Consider the following 21,896-nt stretch of genomic DNA (forward strand, 5'->3'; position numbering starts at 1 on the left):
TGCAACACTGAAACATCCCATCCCAAATCTCTCACCCAATCAACCATGTCCCTTTCTTTTTCATCGCATGTCATGCCCTTCCCCCGTGTCGCAAGCAAATCTGGACTGCGATTTCTCAATGCCCATGTTTTGCGAAAGCTCGACCATCAGCATCGCCGAAGTTGCACGAATCTCGCTTTCCCTTTCCGAAGCTTGACGCGTCCGAGGCGAGTCTCACGTGCTGCTCATCTTCTCACCCCCACATGGTCTGCCTTGGGTCAAACTCGAGGGGCGAGGAAGAAGGCTACAATTAGTCTCGATGATATTCCTCAAGGTACCATTGAGCTCGGCGATAAACTCCCGGTTCAGGATGACGAAGAGCCGGACTATCCACCGCTCATTCAACAAGTGCGCAACAATATGCTCAAATTCAGCCATTGCGTGCTCTTAACACGAGTGGGAGGTTTCTATGAGGTATGGATTCTTAGGGCAAGTCAACCTCGCTAAGATTGTTCAGCTATACTTTGAGCACGCTCTTGATTATGCCCCGCGATTGAATTTGAAGCTGACACGACGAAAACCATCAAAAAATAGCAAGAAGCCTGCTATTCCAATGGTGAGCCCATCCATACTAGGTCTAATAATCTATCCTAATTTCTTAGGCCGGCTTTCCTTCCTACCAGTTGGATCGCTACCTCAAGATCTTGGTACAAGATCTGAACAAGCACGTCGCCATCAGTGAAGAGTTCCTGAATGACGCACCTAAGAAAGCAAAAGGCGAGCCTGCTTATACTCGACGAGTCACACGCATCGTCACGCCAGGAACCTTAATTGACGAGCATTTCATGGACCCATGGCAAAACAACTACCTCCTTAGCATCTATATTAATCTTGAGGCACTCAAAGAAGAAAGTGCACAGCAGGGGAGTCCTGACAACCAAAGCGTCGCTTCAGTACTCAACCTTCCTAGCACTGAAGTAGGCCTTGCTTGGATCGACTTATCTAGTGGCGACTTCTTGACTCAGAACACAGACATCGCATGTTTGCCATCGGCCGTTGCCCGCATCAAACCAAGAGAGATTGTACTGGACAACGTGTTTGAGGAAGGGGAGCATTCCGGCATCGTCTCCATCTTGCGGGAGGACGGCCATATCATCACTTTCCAACAACCGCCCGAACAGCCTCTGACAGTAGCCGACTGGATCCCAATGCTTGAGGATGTAGTTGATAACTTTGACAGATCTGGCTTCAAACCAAGTGAAGTAGCCGCAGGTGGTTCATTACTTCATTACGTGAAGCATCAGCTTCTCGGATCAAGGCCTAGGCTTCAAGCTCCAGTGCGACATCAGATTGAGGATCATATGAGCATCGATAGAAACAGTTTGCGGGCGCTTGAAATCAGGAGTACTATTCGAAATGGTACGTACGAAGGGAGTTTGCTCCATTCACTGAAGAAGACCGTTACGAAGAGTGGAACACGCCTGCTTTCGCAGAGGCTTGGTATGTGGTTTCTTCTTACCCTCCATTATGTCTGATGTCTAACATAAAGACAGCTAGTCCTTCAATGTCCTTATCTACGATTAATGACCGGTTAGACCTAGTAGAAGAGATGATTGAGCATCCACAACTACAACAAGAAGTCATGACCCTGCTCGGTCAAACTTACGATACCCGCCGCCTCGTCACCAAGTTCACCGTTGGTCGTGGAGATGCAGATGACCTCGTCGAACTCTGGAAAACAATTCTTGCCACATCTAGGATTGCGGGCGTTCTGCGCGACCATTCCACATATCGAAATGCTATTCCGATCGACCCGGATCGCACAGCAGCGAAGGAGCGCCGCCACAATTGCTTGTCAGCCCTAGAGAAACGGTTTGAACTGACACAGCCGTTGGAATTGGCTGAGCGAATTCACGACGCGATAGATGAAGAGGGATTATCGGAAAAACATCGTGCCGAGAATGACAAGGCTGCTGAAATGGTAGACTATGCACAAGATGTTTTAAGACAGGAGGGTGAGGAAGAAGAGCTCAAGCTTATGCTGGAACGCAAACAGCAAAAGGGTCGTATGATTGAACCTAGCTTCAAAAGCTCAACTGATGGCAGAGACGATATTTGGATCATCCAACGAACGTAAGTGCGCGCCTGTTATGCTTACAAAATCTCTCTGACTTTGTTTAGAGCGAGCGAGAAGCTGGAGCAGTTACATACCACGTTGGATGAGATGACCGAGAAGAAAGGGTATCTCGAGAAAGAGCTGCAAAAGGAACTACGTATGCAATCTCACATTTCTATCCCATGCCATCTAACGCCGATCAGGTGCAGACAGCTTGACCCTGAAATGGACACCAAACCTCGCACATATCGCACACGTCAAGGGCAAAGATGCCAGACGTGTAACCGTGCGTTACCCAAAAAGCCTCAGCAGCAGTAAATCCACGCGTTCCTTCCAAGTGCCAAAATGGACTCAACTAGGCATCCAGCTCGACGAAACAAGATTCCGAATACGCAACGAAGAGCAGAAAGTCCTAGGCGAACTCCGTGAAGAGGTTGTCCGGAACCTTGTAAAACTCCGACGAAACGCAGCCGTGCTGGATGAGCTCGACGTTGCTTGTGCATTTGCCGTCCTCGCATACGAGAAAGCCTTTGTACGCCCTATCCTGAACTCTGGTACCTCACACAATATTGTGGGAGGCCGGCACCCAGTCGTCGAAGCCAGTCTAGCCCACCAAGGCCGCAAATTCGCCACTAACAACTGCTTCCTCTCCCCCTCCTCCCGCATCTGGCTCATTACAGGCCCTAATATGGCTGGAAAGTCCACCTATCTCCGGCAAAACGCACTCATCTCCATCCTGGCCCAAACCGGCTCCTTCGTGCCCGCAGAATATGCCGAGATCGGACTCGTCGACAAAATCTTCAGCCGCGTCGGATCCGCCGACAACTTGTACCAAGACCAATCCACATTCATGGTCGAGATGCTGGAAACTGCGCAGATTCTCAAGGACGCAACACCGAGGAGTTTTGTTATTATGGATGAGGTTGGAAGGGGGACGACGCCGGAAGATGGGGTTGCGGTGGGGTATGCTTGTTTGTGGCATTTGTATCATGTTAATAAGTCTAGGACTCTGTTTGCTACGCATTTCCATGCTCTAGCGGATATGACGAGGGGGTTCGAGAAATTAGGGTGTTATTGTAATGATGTAGCGGAAGAAGTAGATGGGACGTTTTCGTATGTGTATCGATTAAAGGAAGGCGTTAATCGGCATTCTCATGCGCTGAAGGTTGCGAGAGTTGCTGGTAAGTTCTACTCAGCTCGTTATTCATATTTGGAAGGTTATTGACTTGACCTAGGTCTTCCGGAAGCAGCTATTGATGTTGCCAGACAAACCTTGGAGAAGCTGAAACCTGCCGCAAGGAATCTGAGCAATGCAACATGTGCAGACGAAGCGGGATGTAATCCTCCGCACATCGCTTTGAGTGAATAAATGGGGGGAGTGGCCCCAAAGATTCCACTCCATTCCAAGATTCGATTCTTGACTCGGCACATCTCCACTTTAGTGCGAACACTCTCCATTACCACGGTCTTCGCACACACCCGCCTTGTCTGCATTGTATCACGACGCTCTGGAGTTAGCCAGCTAAATCACGTAGCGAGTGTGGGCACCATGTGTAGTAGGTTACCTATTGCACATCTGCTCATACTCGCCCGTTCGAGCTGTCTGTTCATCATCCCAACCACCGCCTACTCTTCATTTCGCCATACCCATCCATGTACAGCATCCCACCTTGAGTATGACGGAATACCAAATTCCAACCATGAACCACCTATTGGGTTTGCTTAATCCGTCAATATTCGTCCTGGGGCCCAGTACAGCTTTCAAGGCCGCAAGAGCTTGTCTGTCCTGTCCGAAATAGTCCGTAGTAACTGCATTCCACACGAGGCCTATACTCAAGTCGGTCACAAGCATCTCGAACACAACTCCACCCGGCCACCCACCCATCCTCTCCATTCATCCCTTTACATGGCTCGCTCACCTCACAAACCACACTCTGTAAGAATGCATCCTGTACCATGCCGTGTAGTCATATCAAAAATAAATGTATTTCAAATCCGGCCACATCCCATCATCCCCCGAACTTAAATCCTCCGCCGTGATGTGGTGTGGAGTGGTGTGGTGTGATGTGGTATAGTGTGGCGCATGCATGGCCGTGCTCCCCGCTCTTGCATTAGCGTCGCCGCCAGCACATTAGCGTTCCCGCGATCGACCAGGTCTTGTCAGCGGGGAGTGGATTGTAAAATGAGTGAAATGACGTGAGTAAGCGGGGACGGGCGGGCTCGGATTTCGCGCAAGAGATGGACTAACTAGGTAGCGGAGGAGAGCTGCGGAGTTTGGAACAGAGGGAATGGATGGTTGGATAGGCGTGGATATAAAAGAGAGTTTGTCGTGCCCGTTTTCCACAATCAAAACTTAGGTTCCAAGATAAATGCCTACACTATTCAACAATTGAGCATTTCAGATCTGTTCTCTTGTTTAAGAAACCCCGAAACCAGAATCATATTCATAACCTAACTGCTTACACACACTGTATATTTCCACTCATCCTCCCTCCCTCGATATAAGAAAGCCTGAAACTACAATGGCTCACCCAAACAAACTCGCCAACACGCGCATCCTAGTCTTTGGAGGCACATCCGGGATCGGTTTCGCTGTGGCCTCTCTCTGTCTCTCCTCTGGTGCTACGGTCATGATCTCAGGATCCCAGCAACCTAAAGTCGATTCTAAAGTGTCCCTCCTCCAAAAGGCATACCCAAACCTGCCCAGTTCCCAAGTATCAGGCCATGCGGTGGACCTCTTGGATACGGACAACCTCGAAGCGAACATAAAAGATTTATTCGAGAAAGTGACAGACGGAGGCAAGCAGAAGCTTAATCATATTGTGTTTACAGCGGGCAACATCCCCAACATGCCGTCTATCGCCGAAATGACCATCCCAGCCGCTCTTGCCATGGGTACAATCCGCTTCCTGGCCCCCCTCCTTATCGCCAAGCTCCTCAGCGCTGGTGTCTACATGCCCATCTCCCCCTCCTCTTCCCTAACCCTGACTGGCGGTACCAACACCCAAAAGCCGTTTCCCGGCTGGACGCTCGCGGCGTGCTGGGGTGGAGTCGCCGAGGGCATGATGCGCGGGCTCGCTGTCGATATTGCGCCAATAAGAGTGAATATGGTGGAGCCTGGGGCGATTCAAACAGAGTTGTTGCAGAAGATTGTGGATAGGTTGGGAGATGTGGCGGTCGAAGCTATGAAGAGGGAAACGCTTACAGGTACGATTGGGGTGCCGAGTGATTGCGCGGAGAGTTATGCGTGGTTTATGAGAGACGATTTTGTGACGGGGACGGTGGCGGCGACAAATGGGGGGAGGTATCTAGCAGGGCCAGGGGTAGGATTGGGGAGGGATGGGACGGGAAAGGCATAGAGGCATAGGGTGTGCTGGTGGGAGGAAGAGCAGGTCGGAGGTTCGGGGTAGGTACTTGAGGGATTGGTCGGAGCGCCTTGGATAATTGGTAGATTCAATGAATCGTGTTTTAACCATCGTCCATGTTGCAAAGGGGGTTGATGAAGAGATATGGAAGAGGAACCCCCTTGGTCTTTAGGTGATGGAAACAGGCCGAATCGCTTGGTCCATGAATGCGGTGTATCTAATCAAATATATCAGTTGGTCCCTTGAGCTAACGGTTGCCTGTCGTGGTATAATATCGAGAGAAGGTTCAGACGAGAATAGTGGTCAACGATTCTTCCAGTCACTCGTTTCGTCTGTCGTCAGGCCCAGATTCTGGCCTATGCTCTTAAAAGCGTGTACCCATCAACACAACACCGCCAATCCCTCTCTAATATACTTCCACTTCGAGCAATCCGCCAGCAAGCCTCTAAACCCCATCATTCTCATCTCCTTAATACCCTCTAAATCTTTTTCCAAATCCCGTTGTAACGACAACTTGAACTTAAGTCCTAAAAATGCAAACACCTCCTGACACCTCTCAAACACCAACCTCAACAAATCCATCTCTGATTTGAGCGCCTCATCGCCGGTCAGTCGCCACTGGACAAGCAGGACACAAGCGGCGAGATAGTACAACGCCACAATGTGTGGGTTGAGAAGAAGGTCGATATTGATGCGCGAGGTGTCCTTGACAACATTCGCCGTGTTTCTGGCCGCGATGACGACTTGAAGGAAGTGTGCGTTTGTCTCTTCGTCAGTGGTGAACTTCGCACAGCGATAATGCAACAATATGGTAATGGTGTTCAGGACCGTGTTCAGCCAGATAACATGACCACGAGCTTCTTCGGGTGCTTCGAGTATGTAGAGAGCGGACCGGGGGAGACCGAGCCGGAATTTGATGAGTTGGTCGTCGAGATGGTTTAGGCGTTGGAGATATTCGGGGGAGTCGGGAGGGTCATGAAGGGAATGGACTTGTTCGACGGTTCGGCCGAGCATGATGTGTGCGACGACTAGGTAATGGAACATGTTAAGGGGGTCGCCTGGGTGAGGAGCTGAGCACGAGCGGATGAGAGTGTCGAGATTGCGCGTTAAGGGCGTTCCCTTTGTTTGGTCGGTTTTCTAATCACATATCAGCCGAAGAACATAGGGGAAAGTCCTATAGAAAATTCGCCAGAAAGCTGCGGGCAAAACAACCTCGACCTCTGGCCATGCAAATCCCTCTGAGGCTTTTGAGAGCCCAGCTTCAAGGAAGAAAGATTGCTTAGAAGACAGACAACCTGAAAGAAAGCTTTTGGATAGTATTTTCCTTACCTGAAGTGTCATAGCCTGAAAATCTACTTCCGCAATCGGCAGATCAATCTTAAAATGGCGGTCATCAATTGCATGAGGCCATCCAGTGGGCCATGACTGGCCACGATCCGCAATAAACAGCAACCAAAGAGCTCGCCTACTTTCCTCCCTCTCAAGACATGTCTCTGGTTCTGGACGAGGCCCAAAAAAAGTCCCGTTCTCCTCTGCGTCCAAGCGATTCAGGCCTAACGCGCAAGCCTGTCTCCAGGCTTTCCCAAGATATATATACCCGGCTGAAAAGTCCCCTACAGTAGTGGCGTGGAAGATCAGGCATATAACTGCTTGGAGGGTGCGAAGACCAGGCTCTGGATAGCGTTCAGTAAGCTCATAAAAAAATTTTGCTTGCTGGTACCAGTCGCGTTCTAGGGCTTTTATAGCCGGATTAGAGTGCCACCGGGCGGCTATGGCGCACATTGAATATAGTAGTAAGGGGCTTTCAGTCTGCAATTTCCGTGTCCGGAGATCATCCATTATGGTGATTCGGTGGAAGCAAGGGAATGAGTCCTGGAAGTGGGCAAAAAAGAGCTCAATGAGCTCAAATAGAACAGTGTCCTCTGGAATCGGAGTAGGTAGCACAAAGTCTTTCACAAAGCTTGATTCATTCCCATTAGCTAAAGAGTCCAGCACTGAGGTAGGTGTGGGGTAACCGGATTGTTGATTGGCATTGACATCTTCTAGTCTTGCCAGAGGTGAGTCAAAGTTTATCCTAGGAAACTGCATGAAGTCTAGTCCATCGTTATGCTCGTACTGTGCTAGAAACGCCGGCGGGGGTAAGGGCGGATCCCCAGGAACCAGAGCCGGTATGTGGAAGTCAGTGGAACTTGAGGCGGTTATACCATATTCGCACTGGATGCCCCACTTGCGACACAGCGAGCACGAAGGCCGCTCGGCCTACAATATTGTTAGAAAGTTGCAGCACAAATCAGGAGCTATAGCATCATACGTCACATCTCTTTTTTCGTTGCCGGCAGCTCCTACATGCTTGCTTTCTCTTCGATACAGATGCTGGAGATGTTAAGGTCTCCATGTTCTGTACCCTGGCTCCGTGATATGGCTGGTCGGTAAAGATGATTTATCTGGACTTGGTTAGAGTTTGGGAGGCTTTCCCACTAGAACCAGATATTTAGCTTGACTTACAGCTCTAGGTCTTTTATGTGCCCGCCTATAGTTCGCTGATTGTTTTCCGCTCCTCAACAGGACCCACGGGAACCCAAAATCCATCTGGAATTTCGGTACATAAACGAATCATATACAGTGTCTCCCTACAAGCAGGTCTTGGGTGCTTTAGTCATGTCGTTGACCCGGAAAGTCGATGGCAATGCAAATAATACGTGCGTGTAGCGGCAAGCCCTGAAGAATTCGATGAGGTGACGTTGCCGGTGTTTATCGGAATTAAGTGAGGAGCCGGGATTGGTTGGCGAGAAATCCTAAGTCCAGCTCGACAATCTCAAGCAATCCTTCTAAAGCAACTAAACTTTTGCATTCATATACAGAATAAAGAACTGTATGCTCAACATATGTTACGACACCAGCCTCAAAATATCTCCCGTCCCCAACAACTCCCAAACCTCCCCCCTCCTATCCCCAACCACGGAATCCGAATTCCTGGCACTATCTAGCTGTTCCCAAACCATGGGTGTCCCTGTATACCGCCAAATACTCCCATCACCATGACTACTGTACAAATACATTCCACTGGCATAAAAATCCGTCGCATTTCCATCCTCAATCGTCCGCCAATAATAGGCATCCATATCTAACCACACAATCTTCCCATCCGTTTGCAATTTGTAGAACTCCTCGCCGCCGACTGCGATTGCGAGATTAGACGGGTTTTGGTCGACGGTGACCCACCCCGAGCTGTACGGATATTCGGACCGCACGACGTCTCCGGATATGAGCAGGTTCCAGAGGGTCTTTTTATCGGTGACGGCTATTTGTTTAGAGATGGAGGGTTGTTCGATGGTGTTCCATGTTGTGCCTGTCCCGGACCAGCGCGCGACCCAGCCGTCTTTTCGCCGGAGGTAGACTGCGTCGGCGGCAGTTACGAGATCGATGTTGTTGTCGGAGGCGATGCCGATGGACTGCCAGTTGGACGAGGTTCCGGTGTAGCGATACACGCTGCCATCGGCACGGCGTTGGTAGAGGTTCCCAGCCGAGCCTGCTATTTGCACAGTATTCTTGTCATTTCCAACGCTTACCCAAGATCCGCTGGGGTTGTACCACATAATCTGTCCCGTGCTGCGTAACTGGTAAAGGCCATCTTGAGCTGCGGGTGTGGATGTATTGGATGAAACCTGCGCGATGAACTTCGTCCCTGAATTTGAATCGATTTTAGACCAGCGGGGGGTTTTCCACCCGTAAAGCACATGAACGGCAGCCTCATCGTCAGGGTGTAAAGGATGGATCATACCATCGTAGTATGGGAACATTACTGCGTTTTCAACTTTAGAATGGGAGAGTCCGAGCGCGTGTCCAATTTCGTGGAGTACCTGCAGGGTTGCATTAGCTGCTGGCTGTACTGCTAAACTGCGAAAATATGAATATAGTATTGGTGATATCATACCGTGTACCGAAACAAACGATCATCATTCCAGTTATAATCATCGTTAAATGTGATATTGACGAGACCTGACCAGAGAGAGGTACCGTCGGCGATCATGCTGGTTGCAGCGAAAACGGTCTCGTTGGGGCCAAGTGGGACCCATCGAATGTGGATATCGGCTGAAGGGGCACTGGAAGGGGCTTCCTTGATGGTGATTGGTAGTAGCTGGGCCCAGGATGCAAATGCATTGCTTCAACGTAGTCAGTGTGTGCATGACATAGAGAAGAGGTGCAAAATATGGGGAAAGGGGGTTGGAAGGATTTCGAAGAGACACAATGTGATTTGAGGTCCAGAATGGTTGATAAGAGGTGAGCCCATTCAAGAGAATTACTGACCTGATAGTCGTCCTCTGTGTACTCTGATCAATATCCTTGGTAAAGTTGATAAACTGGTATGTAATCGCTGTATGATCCCATTTTGGGCCCCAAAGAACATATCTCCTGTGTTTTGTTGTATTGGTCTTCGCATCTGTCTCATTGTACGGGCTGGGGGTGCCGCATCGAGGTCGACTCATAACTGTGTCCATTCGGTCATCATATTCACCAGTCTCAGGCTCATGTAGAATCTTCTGAATCTTCCGTATCGCAGCCGGTAAGTCGGCATCTTTGATAGTTGCATTGTGGTTCAACCAACCAAAAAGGCTGAAGAACTCGTGGATATGTGTGGATTGCCGTGTACGATTATTTCTCCACCGACTAGGATCGGGTGTTGGCGTGGAACTGGGAATGAGAGAGACTATCCCCGAGGTAGCGTGTCCATGTCCTGACAGACCAAGACAGCAACGAAGGAAGCCGAAAAGGATATAAAGGCATAAGAGCCTCATCCTTCTAGTGTTCAGGGAGGAGCCCGGAGCTGTGGTAAGGACTGCAGACCCACCATCCGGTTGGAAATGCTGTCGATCGCTTTCTCGCGATTGGAGTTCGCCTTGATCAGGTAACGAAGTGGCTAGCAAGATCCATGGAGGGGAAGGGACTTGTCCTTATATCAATAGTGGGTCGAAACACCGCAAAATGCCTCCCTCATAACGCGGATGCAGTGCGTCCGTATTGGGCTAATGATGACCTTATATTCAGCGGCTGCAACGTACGGTAATATAGGCAGCCGTAAAAGCGCAACCCCGCGGACGGCCAAAAACCAAGTGTTTGGAGATCTCTCGTATCCGGCGCAGGGGCATATGAATCCTTGGGTTTAACTTGCCACCATCTCGCTTTTGAAATTAGGGCTGTAGGTCAAGTATATTGAAATATAGAAAGACTTTGACGAGGACCCGGAAAGCGTTATCATTGGTGCTTACACTTTGATCCATGTGACAATCATCAGGACGGACAACTGGGCCTGGTTAATATAGCGGCTGTGCGGATTGTCGGCATGATCGGCGCCAGAAGCTGCAAGATCTGGTCGAATTAGGGTGGCTGGATGCGGGAGATTGTGCAACGTTATATACGAAACTCCCGGAGAATTGATAGCTTGCCGAGACTTCTATACGAATATTGCCGGTAGGGGAAACCCCACAACCTTTCGGAAGACGACTTGGAAAACAGGACTGGGAGTACTCTGTTTAGCTAGAAACGTGTAAGAAGTAGGAAAGTGTAAAACGTAACGGATACTTACCTGAAAGAAGGAATGATTATCACAGCAGGAAATCAGACCGTCGAAGTAGTCGGAGGCAGAGACCTTACGATTAGGCCCATCAGTAGTCGACTGCGACCACTCTCGCCTATATTAGACGGAAGGATCTCGCCTCCTAAGATTGTTCGAAATCAGTAAGGAGAAAAGGCTGGAGAGCGTCATTGAGGCAATTCTATCACTAGAGAAAGGCGACAATCTGATAGCGACAGAGCCAAGGAAACTGTGTGGGCTTCCACTGGGCCGTCGTAGGCTAGTCCAGCAGGTGACGTGAACGGTGTCTGGGCTAGTGGAAGACACCAAACGGCTGTATATTTGATATTGGTAGACATAACTTCTCCGCCTTGTCCCATCGTTGCATCCTTCCCGTCACCTAGAAATGCCACTGATCATCTCCTTCTGTGTTGCCCTATCCCTATTCGTCTGACTGAGTGGCGGGATACCTAAGAAGTCCGTCAGCGAGAATCTTCTTCCACGACGTTTCCGAATATCCATACTTCTCAAGTCGCCGACCACGTCCTTTGCCTTGCCGAAGTACACCTCTTGCAGCAGGTTCCGCATCTTAAGCTCCATGTCCTCGACCATCTTGCCGATGTTGGCGACGTGTGAGGTGTCGTCGTCGACAGCCATGTCGGATTCCACTTGACGTACCATGTTTCCCGAGAGGTCCATGCCGCCAAGGGCGTCCGAATCGGTGCCGAGAGAGAGGATGACGGTGGACGTGAGTTTGTAGTGTGCGGTGCGGGCGCGGTCCTGGGCGTCGAAGACGTGGATGCTGTCCCAGCTGCCGGAGGACTGGGGGTTGGGTGAGACGGCTGTCGAGGCGTCAGTGAGCCAGGGGGAGAAGCACAGGCAGATTTAATGTACATACCCTTCTTTAGCAGGATACAGCCTGCGAAGCCGTCGTCCATATCCCAGAGGTAGACACTTGAGATGCCGCCCTCGAAATATCTGCCCTCGTCAGCCCATGCTTCAGGTGCCAGGCAGCTCAATCAATCGCAAAGCACAACTCTCTCACTCACAGCTCCCGATACACATCAAAGGCCTCGTTTGCCCTAATCTCCATTTTTCTGATCCGATCACTAGGTACTACACCCTCCCCCTCGTCAACGGGCGGCACCCACTCGTTGCTCCACGGACTCCGCCAGCTGTCGCCATCGCGGTTGTAGTCGCAGCACAGAAAGTCGCGTTTTGTCTTGGGGCATTTCTTGACCGTAAGCGGAATATCCACGGATTCTAGCAGGTCTTCGGTGAGGTCTGGGTTCAGGCTGATGAGGTGGTCGACGTTTGATTTGACGTCTTTAGGGTTGAGGCGGCGGAGTAGGTCGCTGAGCTGAATTAGCGAGCAGTCCTAATACGATGCTTGGGACGGGGGAGGAGGGCATAACGTACAGGGCGCTATCAATGGGATCTGCCATGGCGCCGATGATGTTTTGCGCCACGAATTGCTCTGAAAAGCGGAGTGCTGGTGTCAATCCACGGCCATACCCCTCCAAAGTTGACGCCTCGAGTGGTCCGTGCGGTGGGCACCAATCAGCCCTCCAGTCACCCATTTTGGGGACTATGGCCAAGTTTTGTTCCCGAGTTTGAATATGCTGAGTGCGATTTGCAGGAATTAGAGGTTCAGAGATTGCGTGGGTCTTCAATCTGTTTTTATGACGTATTAGGGAGAGTAGGCAGGACTTTCACTATCGTGGCTCCCCTTCCCGAAGTCAGCTTCCTTTGCTACTCCAGGTGACCTTAGATTGGAAGTAACTCGTGATAAAGTTCGGCACATCGCTCTTCCTTCAGTCTGCTTGCTACAAATACTACCATGGGCGTCTATGATTCGCACCTAATAACGCGACTTGGGGAACTTTCTCCACTCTTGCGGGCACAACAAGGAACGATAAAGCCAACGACAAAATGGTCCGAGTAGTCAAGACACGAGAGACAATACGCTATTCTAAATAAGGCGAACTGGAGGAGAGACATGAAAAGAAGACTTCCTAACCAGCCTGCTGCCCCATATGCCAATATGTGCCATCCCAATGTCAATCCTTTGAACACGCCAACCCAGAACAATGCCACTGCCGTAATAATAAGCCCCATGTGAATCAGGTTCCGGAGAGTCTTCCACTTCCTTGAACTATGTTGAGGTTTCAAAAGGAATTCGGTGATAAAAGAGATGATTCTGAAGGTCGATCGGGAAGTACGGCGCTGCCTTGAATATAAAAACCGAGCCGTTCTTGTCGCCTATATGGCATGGAATACGTCCCATGCGCGTATAGACTAGTAGGCGGCAAATAAAATGAAGAGCTAGAGAGCACATATGCCACAGTAGTCGTACCATAGGGTTCCAAGATCGGCTATACGGGTTTGCATGCTAAGTAGGCTAGACGACAGACTAAGGGGGCAAAAAGACAGTAGCGAGCAAGGTAAGTCGTTTCAGACTTTGTACCCGCTCCTCCTCCACTAGCTCTCTTTTCGTGCTAGAGGTAGACTCGAACGCACCTAAACAGTCATTCACACTGTGTTGCAACCTTTGAAACCTTGCACGGGCATCGATACACATCTCCTTTAGCTTGTTGATTCTGGTGATTTGGTCTTCGGGGGCGTTATTGAACGCACGGCGTAGAGTGTATTGAAATGCCAGCTCCAGATAGCGGGCGAACTTGGACAATGATATGAGTGCTTGAACGTTGTAGACACTTGAGCAGGTGTCGAGTTTCGCTACATATAGGTTGATTTTTAGCATGATTTGGGCCATGACGATAATTTAACAGTCGGTGTCTGCACGAAGGAGATCAATTACAACCATCTGGCAGGCGAATTAGGGAGAGTGTTGGAATAAGATGTGGCTGAGGAGTTCGAGCCGAGGATTCGGAGAAAGTGGTGTTTTAGAGGCGAGAATTTGAGGCTGGCAGATAGATGTGTACGCGTAATGGGGTGTCCTGGGCCTCTAATAGCAAAAGTCAGAGGCAATGTTGAGAATTGACAACTGCCTGAGTGGGGCCCCGTGTCAGCTATTAATCATATCTATAAAGGTCTTACTCTCACGTCAACTCTCCTCTCCATGTTGGGCCTTGATAAAAGACAGACATTCCCAAAATTCAATAGCATGCCGGCCAAGAAACAGTACCTTTCGTTCCGCTCCCGAGAAAGAACTGATTGCAGTTCGTTGGTGTTGATAAAGGCTCCCTAGGACGGTGTGTTGGACAGGGAAAGGGGACACAGGACTAGGCAGTGGATCCCATAAGTTTTTGAGATCCCAAATGTCGAACGCGTAAATCTGACCTTCCACAAAAGATCTCAGATTTGAAAGGCTATGGGACGGGCAACTCTGCCAACGCTCTGGCTTGCTGGTGAAGGTGGTCTTTGCGACATGTTTTCTAGCGCAGCTGATCTTGGGAATGGCAGATACCGCCAACGTCTCAAAGATACACCCTTTTGGTTTGGGCTTCAGGTTGTGAGAATCGTCGAAAGAAGGTTTCCTTATGTTTTAAGGTCCATGACCCGGCGCTGATTTAGTTCCATCCTAGCTGATATCAAGTACAGTTATACCATAATCAGACTGAGTTTTTGCTCTGCCTACTGTTTCTAGGAGCGACTGACTCTGTCTTAAAGTCCTATTCTAGGTAAGGAACCTCGTATGAGTCTATGGCATCTTCAGCTATTCCAGTGCCAAGGATGGCTTGATAGAGGCCGACAATTGTGGCGACGGAGAGGGGGTCGGCAGCTATAGAAATTAGGACAAGGACGATTCAAAGAGCAACACCCCCTTGGTGTTGGGAATGGTTAAGAAACTCATCTTGCAAGGCAGGCTAAAGAAATATGTTCCGTTTCGTGGGACTGAATTCCAACCCACCCAAGCTCGAACGGAGAAGGCGCGATTCCTTGTTAACTGTCAATCCTAAACTCCTGTCCCAATTCCTTCAATCTGCCTTCGAACAGTTTTTTCGGCGCTATCGACTGCGGTCATGATTCTAACATCAAGGCTATGTCCATCCACATGTCGCCTTGTCAATTCGATGGCAGGTGTGCGCACCGACTTCAAGGTAGGATGGATATAATGAAGATAGGCGAATTAGAAAAGTTGTGGTAGAAGTCAAGCCAACGGTCAAACGCACGAAGGACAATTCTTACCCCCAATCGAACATTAACTCAATACCATCGCTTACTTATCTAACGATTCACGACACATACCATCATATTACTTACCACGTCACTCGCCCTTGGTGTCTCACCACTAATTGAACTAAGGGGTCTTCCAGCGGAAATGTGCTCTCACCAGCAGCTTGGAAATTACGTTGGGTGGTGATACAAATGATGCGTTATGGCTGTCTTGGTGAAGGTGTTCATATCTTCACTCTTTCACTCTGACAGCAGCCGCCACATCTATAGCAAAATTGCATGGCATATGCCTACACCGCAACTCACTTAAGCCAAAAGCAGCGGCTTATCGTCCAATGGCACCCTATGGAGTCAGGTGTCTGCCTGGGGTGGTACACTGTAAAATTGGACGTCTAGCGATGAGGTGAAAGGTAGTTAGGTTGTGTAATAGCAACAGAATAACACACAATATGCCCTAAAAACCGCTGCCTTCCTTCACAGCAACCCAACACTTCACCCACAGGCAGTAGGATACATAAATCTGCCATCCCTACCTTGCCTCCATTCTTCATACACTGCACTCTCGTCAACTTTCGCGTACTTTCGCAACTCCGCCTCCCTCAACACTGCTACAACGCGACCTCCCCCCTTACATCTCAACATCATCTACAGCACCATCCATCATCATGTCCGGCAACGACACCAACGGCGCTACGCCCATGACCTCAAGCCAGTTCACGGAGCGTGAAATCCAGATCCTCGGTTGGGCCATGCAGTCGCTCAAGTCGGGGCCTCCCGATGTAAGCTGTCGTTTTCAGTCAAATTTTGATGGCATCGTAGTGGATATCCGTCGCTAAAATTCCCAGATTGATTACGAGAGGCTTGCCGGTTTCGCCGGTATGAGCAACACGCGCTCTGCCTCCAATGCTTGGTCCAAGATCAAGAACAAGCTCATGGTTGGTGAAGTCACCGTCTTAGCCAAACCCGCTGCAAAAGGTGTTGCGAAGAAGAAGGGCACGGCCAAGACCAAGTCCGAGGCAGTCGGTGAGGACGATGGTGACGCCAACTGTGCCGTCGATGAGCTTCCTAAGACCCCCAAAAAGACTCCCCGCAAGCGTACTGCGAAGAAGCAAGAAGTCGACGGCGACGCGGGCTCACCTTCACCAAAGAAGAAGGGACGCCCGGCCAAAGGCAAGAAGGCTGCCGAGGAGGCCGAGGTTGGTAAGTGTCCTTTCATCCAAGTTCATCTTTCATCTTTTTTACTGGTTTTGTAGCTCCGGTCAAGAAAGGTGAGGAGGCCGATGACGGCCAAGATCTCCGACTCACTACTGACAATGCCGCCAATGGTGATGCCATTGACGACGCCGAGAAACCTACTGAGAAGGAGACGTAATCAGACAATGGAATGCCTTCGACATAGCAGCAAACATGGTTCCGGGGCCACTTTCACAACTCTCATTCTTTCACTCACGGCATGATTCCCCAGTATCACATTATCAAAAGTCCAAAAATCATGCCAGATACAGGGCGTTGGAGGGCATGAGACGGCGTTGGTGTATCAGCTTTTGATGGCATCGGTATCGTTGGGGGTTTGACACGCTTTGCAACAACATGCAAAGTGTCGTTGTCGGTCGCCTTGCCAAGATTGGTGCTGCCAATATGAAGCTTTGTTTGTTTCCTGGGATGCTCTGGGTTCCTCTTTCCTATTCTGCACAATCAACTGAGCTTCATAGTCTCTATCAGTCGCCGCAATGGCGCTTTCGGTAATCATGGCAAATTCAACGGATGCATACTCTACCATCATTCACCTCCTCTGATTGTATATCGTAACTAGTCTGACCGCCAAAGTCCTGGTCGCATACAAGCGGATGTCGTTCATATACTCCTCGGGCTTTTCGCGTACATACCAAGTATCTTGGGAAAACCTAGTCCTCAAACCACTTTCGACAGCAACGCTAACCACATATTTGTTGCTACCGTCTTAAGGTGCAGATTGATTGCAAAGCCTCCCCTTTTCCAATTAATATTACTCGTCAGCGGTCGCCTTACGTGCCTCTAATGGGGTATACAAAGCCACTACCTGCAACGGAGGTGGGCGGGGAGGTTGAAGAAAACCGAAGGAATGATTGGAAAGCAAATTCCAGGATTGTAACTCAGAACTAATCCTGTGTCGTCAACCACCCCTTTTACAAGCCATGGCTTCTCTAAACGCTTGAATGCCATACCCCCCAATTATGTCTAAACTGCGGATGATATCTAAGTGCATGCGAATATCATCCAATTTACAGGGAGGAACGGCGTGAATGAAGAAAGCTTGAGAGCAAGCTAATGAGGCACTCTTCCGCGTTTTGGTATCAGCATCTTAACTAATCCAAAAGACGAATACTAAGCCAGCAACAATTTCTGCATCGTAGATATCAACAGAATAAAGCTATTATCAATACTAGGAATGATCTCTAAAGGCAGAGACGTAGAGCATTAGACCGATTCGTGGGATTCGGCTCCTTCTCACAGTTACTAATGGATATGGGCGGTCCTAAAAATATTGAATATGATTTTAGTCGAGCATTTAGGCCAATTAAGGTTTAAATGATTCATTCAACGGCAATTCATCTTGCTAATTTCAGGCTTCGAAACTGAATTACGTTAATTTTTAGCTACAAACTAACAATAGAAGGCATCACCCTTCGTGCCACCCTTCTTCACAAATACGCTGGCCCTCACGGAGTGAGTACCGTCATGGTTTCCACCCACTGTATGAGGGAGAATGGAACATACTAGTGTTAATCTGCATCTTGAACTTGTTAGATACAAGGTCTGCCTTGAAGACTTGCTTATCAACTCCTAATGAACTCTAACTGGACCTTGGTCCGCCGAGCCTTCAAGATTGACTATTTTGCCTCTCCAACAATTGCATCCGTAAACTTCTTCCAAGTATTACCATCAAGAGCCTTATTTACAGCGGAACTGGCCGATTTTCTTTATTATGAGACTTCTATATTAGTCTCTCCTGCTGTTACAATGACTACTGCTAAAGCACAGACTGTAATTTTTCAACCTAGCCTTTGCACCTTTATCGTTCAGTTCCACTTCGGGACAGCGCTATGTGCTCTGCAAAGCATATGTCTTCTGGCGTTTGGTAGATCACCGCCTGCACCATTTGGTCTAGACGCTACCAGAGCGTATATTTCGCTAGACCTTGTGGTTATGTGCTTCGCCGCGACTTTTAATCGGGACACGAAATCTATAGACTATGGGGAATGCCGTTCAACTTTAGGCAATAGCAATGAGGGATATAGGTCCATCTATCATTATCCTAGCATGGGTAACCGTATTAGCTCGACCATTCATCAAGCATCCCAGAGACTACTCATGCCAAACTCAGAAAGCTCAAGCCCGCGAGCAGATTTGATGCAATAATGACTGTAGTATCAAAGAGATACTCGGATAAATATCCTCTTGGGCGGATCTTACTTTCTGTGCAAGGAGTAAATCGGATGGAAGCTGTAAGCGCAGGTAGACAGATGTCCTTGAGGCATTTTCTAGAGCACGTATCCACCAGCTTGACAAACATACGAGCCCAAATTAGCAGAGAGGGAGCTCTTCATGCCCTTACTATTATTGAAATAGTACTAGCAAATCAGAACGTCTTTTAGGAGTAGACGAGCTAAGATCGTTTCAAAAGCTCTATAGTCTTTCTATCATTTACGGTTGATTCTGTATCGTCTGCAGTCTCTCAAATTCTGGGACTTCTAAAAGGAGTTCGATCTAGTATGATAGCATTGTGTATATCGCGCTCTCCACGAAAGGCCAGTCGGAGGATCCATTGAGGCGTTGCAGCTGGTCTCACGCCTTTGCACTTCGGAACCTTGACTGGAGATTCTCAAATGACGGGATCCTTCTAGAGCATGGTGTCGACCCAAACGCCCTTTCAGACTATAGCGAAAGCTCTTTCCACCTTGCACTGCGCACAATGCTCAATGGAACAAGATACGAAGGCGGTTGGCTTGATTCTTACTTAAGGGCAGAGCATTTATTGGATTTTGTAAGATTTCGAAGAAGAGGACATCTACGGCGGACTGTTAGCTGGTGAAGGGAAAAAACTAATTGCTAATTTAAAAATCCTTTACTCTACACTTATACATCCCTAATTATAGTCTTTATCTACTTACAACTTTATAATTATTTTATAATGCCTAGTAATGTACTCTACAGGCAAGTTGCTTACACACCTAAGTTACTTAATTTTACTAAGACCCTACTAAACTACTCTTCTTACACTAATGCATTTCTAATAACATTACTTAAATATGCTAAAAGAATATTAGATATAGCTTATACTTTAAGCTTTTAAATAAAACATAACACACTTAATATAACATGGTATTCAAGGCCGCACTGAGCCTTGGCTGAGTCGCTGTCTCGCCTCTCGACCAATCGCCTCCTGCGGGCGTCTGCGGATCTCCACCCCCGGCTCTCGCGCCCGTGCGGTGGACATCTCCTACTGCACCGGCCGCCTGCTGAGCCCGCCGCTAATGGCTCCTGTACTGAATTGACTCGTCACACACACACACATATATATATATATATGGATGGATGGAGAGGCCCTAGGGCAGGCCAGGCCCTGCCCTCACCTTCATCCTGAGCCTAAGCTTTAGCGTGCGCTGCTTGCTGCTGTATATATCCTCCCTTACTGTACACACTCACTCAGGGGCGCGAGCATAGGTCTACAGCGCAGGGCGCGTTGCAAGCGCGCAGACATTAACATTGTAAACAACGCTAAGCTGCGCGCTAATGCGCACTATATCCTAGCTACAATTTGTAAGCAGCGGCTAGAGAATACGCACTAGGTCTATAGTCTAAAGCAGGAGGAATTTAAAGTAGTATTCTTGCCCGCCTGCCTGCCTATCTGTGTGTCTGTGTCTATGCTAACTCTGCGTTTAGGCGTTCTGTAAGAGGAAGCAGTACTATAACAGCAGCACTGTTACAGAGAAGAAGCTGCTGCTCTTCTTAGTTAAAAAAGTTGCAAACTAGCTCTTAAGGACTAGGTCTTATAAGGTAGAGAGTAACGTCCCCTAAGATAAGATATGTTTTGCCTAGCGCTTAGTTTACGCCTACATTATAGCTATTACTAACCTCTAGCAAGAGCAGAAGGCGCTAGGCATAAACAGCTACTGTCACAGTATCCTCCCCGGATCCCAGACATAACCGTATCGGACGCGTACCAGAGTATTATCGGTGCACGTCCGACACGAACACGACACGACACAGACATGAACTTAAGCACAAACCGCCTCAACACTAACTAAACCCGGAACAGGCTCAATTCATACCCAAAGCGCTTAGACTTCTGAGCCGAGTATTTAATTGCTAATTTCCTCCTGAACCTTCCTGTTCCTCACACAACGTCTTGTACCTACCATGATACCTCACGTAGTAATTGAACTAGACCTCCGTGAAGCTCTATAACCTTACTCGTGCACAATCGTGACAGCTACCTATCGCTGCGTGTGGACAGCGTAAGGGAGTACCTTAGGTCTCTACAGCGTAGGGATGCCTAGCAAGATTAAGAGCAGTACGCTAACAAGGGCAGAGACACGCTGCTTAACAGCTACACTAAGGACAAGTTTAAGCGGCTCTGTAGCAAGCTGTGGACACATAGCGTAGACGCGAGCTTGTCCTTAGCAACAGTAGAGTGTCACTTCTGTACGCTAGTTAATCTTATGCTGGGCCACTACATGCTTACGCGCGGAGGCAACTGCTGTTCTGCAGAGATCTTAGACCTGTTCACCTTTAAGTTTAAAGGGGAGGGCCCTACGCGCTGCATGCCCCTAATATTCACTACCTGCGTAAGTAAGCAGAACTAGCATAGCTAGCTTAAGATAATAGGCGCGCTGCGGCACAGAAAGCTAATCTTCTACATGCTTAGCAGCCTAGCCTTCTACCTGCTCTATTGCTAGGACCTAGACAACAAGCCCTTTCCTAACTTTAGTAAGCGCTTAGCCTAGTACTACATACAGCTAATTAAGGCCAGCACAGGTAATTATACAGCAGCCTTCTCCTACAACTCCTAGCGCGACTAGGTTGCGAAGGCGTACAGTTACGCTAGGATCTTATCTTAGAAAAAGACTTACCTTCTACACAGTAAAGCAGCTAAGCTAGTAGAGCTTAAAAGAGTTAGTAAGAATTAGATTTAGCAAGCAGGCAGGTAGAATTAAAAGTAAATAGTTAGCTACTACTTTAACTTACTGCTGCAGAAGTTTATAAGGTCTATAGCTAGCCATCTGCTGCAGATAGGCTGCTTTAAGATCCCTCACGCAGCTGTTGCGCCTCTAGACAAGCTCCTGTCTCTTATCTAGCTAAAGCTTAATGCGTAGAAGGGCCGCTTTAGCCTACACGCTAGCTAGATTAACAACCTAGCCGCAGAGGGCCTTACAAGCCTGCTGCTCTACCTTAGAGAGGTGATCCTCTAGGACTTAGTTGCGCTGCGCTGGCGCTTCCCTAGCCACCCTATGTAGAACTACCTAGTGTTCCAGCACAGGGCGTACGCTGCCTTTGCTTAGGACATTAACGTGTCTTTTAACGCAGAGGCAGCTCCTAGTCAGCTGTCAGTCCTGTACTAGGCAATACCCCTGCTTGCTAACTAGCTCTAAGCGCTAGATGCCTAGAACAAGCAGCAGGCAAGGGAGCTTAAGGAGGAGCTTAATTACCTGCGTAAGCTGCAGAGATTACAGTCTTAGCAGCT

At 48.8% G+C, this 21,896-nt stretch overlaps 11 protein-coding genes across 11 annotated transcripts; 5 read left to right on the forward strand and 6 right to left on the reverse strand.

Annotated features, from left to right (window-relative positions):
* Positions 1-45: 45 nt before the first annotated feature.
* BDR25DRAFT_381704 (DNA mismatch repair protein MutS) lies at positions 46-3,464 on the forward strand (the record flags this gene model as incomplete). Its single annotated transcript, XM_033697729.1, has 7 exons — positions 46-453; positions 497-595; positions 642-1,479; positions 1,533-2,112; positions 2,161-2,252; positions 2,299-3,276; positions 3,331-3,464. 7 exons carry the CDS (start codon positions 46-48, stop codon positions 3,462-3,464), a joined length of 3,129 nt encoding a protein of 1,042 aa, XP_033540919.1.
* BDR25DRAFT_307390 (uncharacterized protein) lies at positions 3,316-4,094 on the reverse strand. Its single transcript, XM_033690832.1, has one exon. The coding sequence runs from the start codon at positions 3,945-3,947 to the stop codon at positions 3,729-3,731; it is 219 nt and encodes a 72-aa protein (XP_033540920.1). The 5' UTR covers positions 3,948-4,094; the 3' UTR covers positions 3,316-3,728.
* Positions 4,095-4,435: 341 nt separating this feature from the next.
* BDR25DRAFT_307391 (short chain dehydrogenase) lies at positions 4,436-5,618 on the forward strand. Its single transcript, XM_033690833.1, has one exon. The coding sequence runs from the start codon at positions 4,618-4,620 to the stop codon at positions 5,452-5,454; it is 837 nt and encodes a 278-aa protein (XP_033540921.1). The 5' UTR covers positions 4,436-4,617; the 3' UTR covers positions 5,455-5,618.
* A 223-nt stretch (positions 5,619-5,841) lies between these two features.
* BDR25DRAFT_243335 (uncharacterized protein) lies at positions 5,842-7,548 on the reverse strand (the record flags this gene model as incomplete). Its single annotated transcript, XM_033685815.1, has 2 exons — positions 5,842-6,579; positions 6,790-7,548. 2 exons carry the CDS (start codon positions 7,546-7,548, stop codon positions 5,842-5,844), a joined length of 1,497 nt encoding a protein of 498 aa, XP_033540922.1.
* Positions 7,549-8,348: 800 nt separating this feature from the next.
* BDR25DRAFT_297158 (uncharacterized protein) lies at positions 8,349-9,598 on the reverse strand (the record flags this gene model as incomplete). Its single annotated transcript, XM_033688982.1, has 2 exons — positions 9,395-9,598; positions 8,349-9,320 (listed from the first exon to the last, which is right to left on the reverse strand). Exons 1-2 carry the CDS (start codon positions 9,488-9,490, stop codon positions 8,349-8,351), a joined length of 1,068 nt encoding a protein of 355 aa, XP_033540923.1. The 5' UTR covers positions 9,491-9,598.
* A 1,711-nt stretch (positions 9,599-11,309) lies between these two features.
* On the reverse strand, positions 11,310-12,582 carry BDR25DRAFT_272227 (F-actin capping protein, beta subunit). Its single transcript, XM_033687300.1, has 5 exons — positions 12,452-12,582; positions 12,082-12,387; positions 11,931-12,010; positions 11,557-11,874; positions 11,310-11,502 (listed from the first exon to the last, which is right to left on the reverse strand). The coding sequence occupies exons 1-5, from the start codon at positions 12,475-12,477 to the stop codon at positions 11,429-11,431; spliced, it is 804 nt and encodes a 267-aa protein (XP_033540924.1). The 5' UTR covers positions 12,478-12,582; the 3' UTR covers positions 11,310-11,428.
* Positions 12,583-13,849: 1,267 nt separating this feature from the next.
* On the reverse strand, positions 13,850-14,425 carry BDR25DRAFT_362004 (uncharacterized protein; the record flags this gene model as incomplete). The annotated part of the gene is made up of 3 exons (XM_033696525.1): positions 13,850-14,043; positions 14,105-14,335; positions 14,374-14,425. The coding sequence occupies 3 exons, from the start codon at positions 14,423-14,425 to the stop codon at positions 13,850-13,852; spliced, it is 477 nt and encodes a 158-aa protein (XP_033540925.1).
* Positions 14,426-15,837: 1,412 nt separating this feature from the next.
* Positions 15,838-16,544, forward strand: BDR25DRAFT_329369 (uncharacterized protein; the record flags this gene model as incomplete). Its single annotated transcript, XM_033692448.1, has 3 exons — positions 15,838-15,951; positions 16,018-16,372; positions 16,441-16,544. The coding sequence occupies 3 exons, from the start codon at positions 15,838-15,840 to the stop codon at positions 16,542-16,544; spliced, it is 573 nt and encodes a 190-aa protein (XP_033540926.1).
* Positions 16,545-16,639: 95 nt separating this feature from the next.
* Positions 16,640-17,945, reverse strand: BDR25DRAFT_362006 (uncharacterized protein; the record flags this gene model as incomplete). The annotated part of the gene is made up of 9 exons (XM_033696526.1): positions 16,640-16,829; positions 16,873-16,943; positions 16,992-17,131; positions 17,201-17,316; positions 17,377-17,512; positions 17,622-17,687; positions 17,755-17,787; positions 17,836-17,904; positions 17,930-17,945. 9 exons carry the CDS (start codon positions 17,943-17,945, stop codon positions 16,640-16,642), a joined length of 837 nt encoding a protein of 278 aa, XP_033540927.1.
* A 53-nt stretch (positions 17,946-17,998) lies between these two features.
* Positions 17,999-20,460, forward strand: BDR25DRAFT_362007 (uncharacterized protein; the record flags this gene model as incomplete). The annotated part of the gene is made up of 8 exons (XM_033696527.1): positions 17,999-18,476; positions 18,515-18,798; positions 18,845-18,882; positions 18,932-19,152; positions 19,202-19,240; positions 19,566-19,636; positions 19,677-19,710; positions 20,354-20,460. 8 exons carry the CDS (start codon positions 17,999-18,001, stop codon positions 20,458-20,460), a joined length of 1,272 nt encoding a protein of 423 aa, XP_033540928.1.
* Positions 20,461-20,721: 261 nt separating this feature from the next.
* BDR25DRAFT_243381 (uncharacterized protein) lies at positions 20,722-21,018 on the forward strand (the record flags this gene model as incomplete). Its single annotated transcript, XM_033685817.1, has 1 exon — positions 20,722-21,018. A coding segment is annotated over one exon (297 nt), but the record flags the coding sequence as incomplete, so codon positions are not given.
* Between the last annotated feature and the right edge of the window lie 878 nt (positions 21,019-21,896).

The sequence above is a fragment of the Lindgomyces ingoldianus genome, assembly GCF_010093535.1.
Source record: "Lindgomyces ingoldianus strain ATCC 200398 unplaced genomic scaffold BDR25scaffold_49, whole genome shotgun sequence".
Taxonomy (NCBI): Eukaryota; Fungi; Ascomycota; class Dothideomycetes; order Pleosporales; family Lindgomycetaceae; genus Lindgomyces; species Lindgomyces ingoldianus.

Bases quoted from the DNA above. Each gene is read 5' to 3' on its own strand.
- BDR25DRAFT_272227 (XM_033687300.1), bottom strand. From the start codon at position 12,477: ATGGCAGATCCCATTGATAGCGCCCT. The intron at 12,388-12,451 runs GTACGTTATGCC...AATTCAGCTCAG, and splicing joins GATCCCATTGATAGCGCCCT to CGACCTACTCCGCCGCCTCA. The intron at 12,011-12,081 runs GTGAGTGAGAGA...TGACGAGGGCAG, and splicing joins TTTGATGTGTATCGGGAGCT to ATATTTCGAGGGCGGCATCT.
- BDR25DRAFT_307391 (XM_033690833.1), top strand. From the start codon at position 4,618: ATGGCTCACCCAAACAAACTCGCCAACACGCGCATCCTAGTCTTTGGA.
- BDR25DRAFT_307390 (XM_033690832.1), bottom strand. From the start codon at position 3,947: ATGCTTGTGACCGACTTGAGTATAGGCCTCGTGTGGAATGCAGTTACT.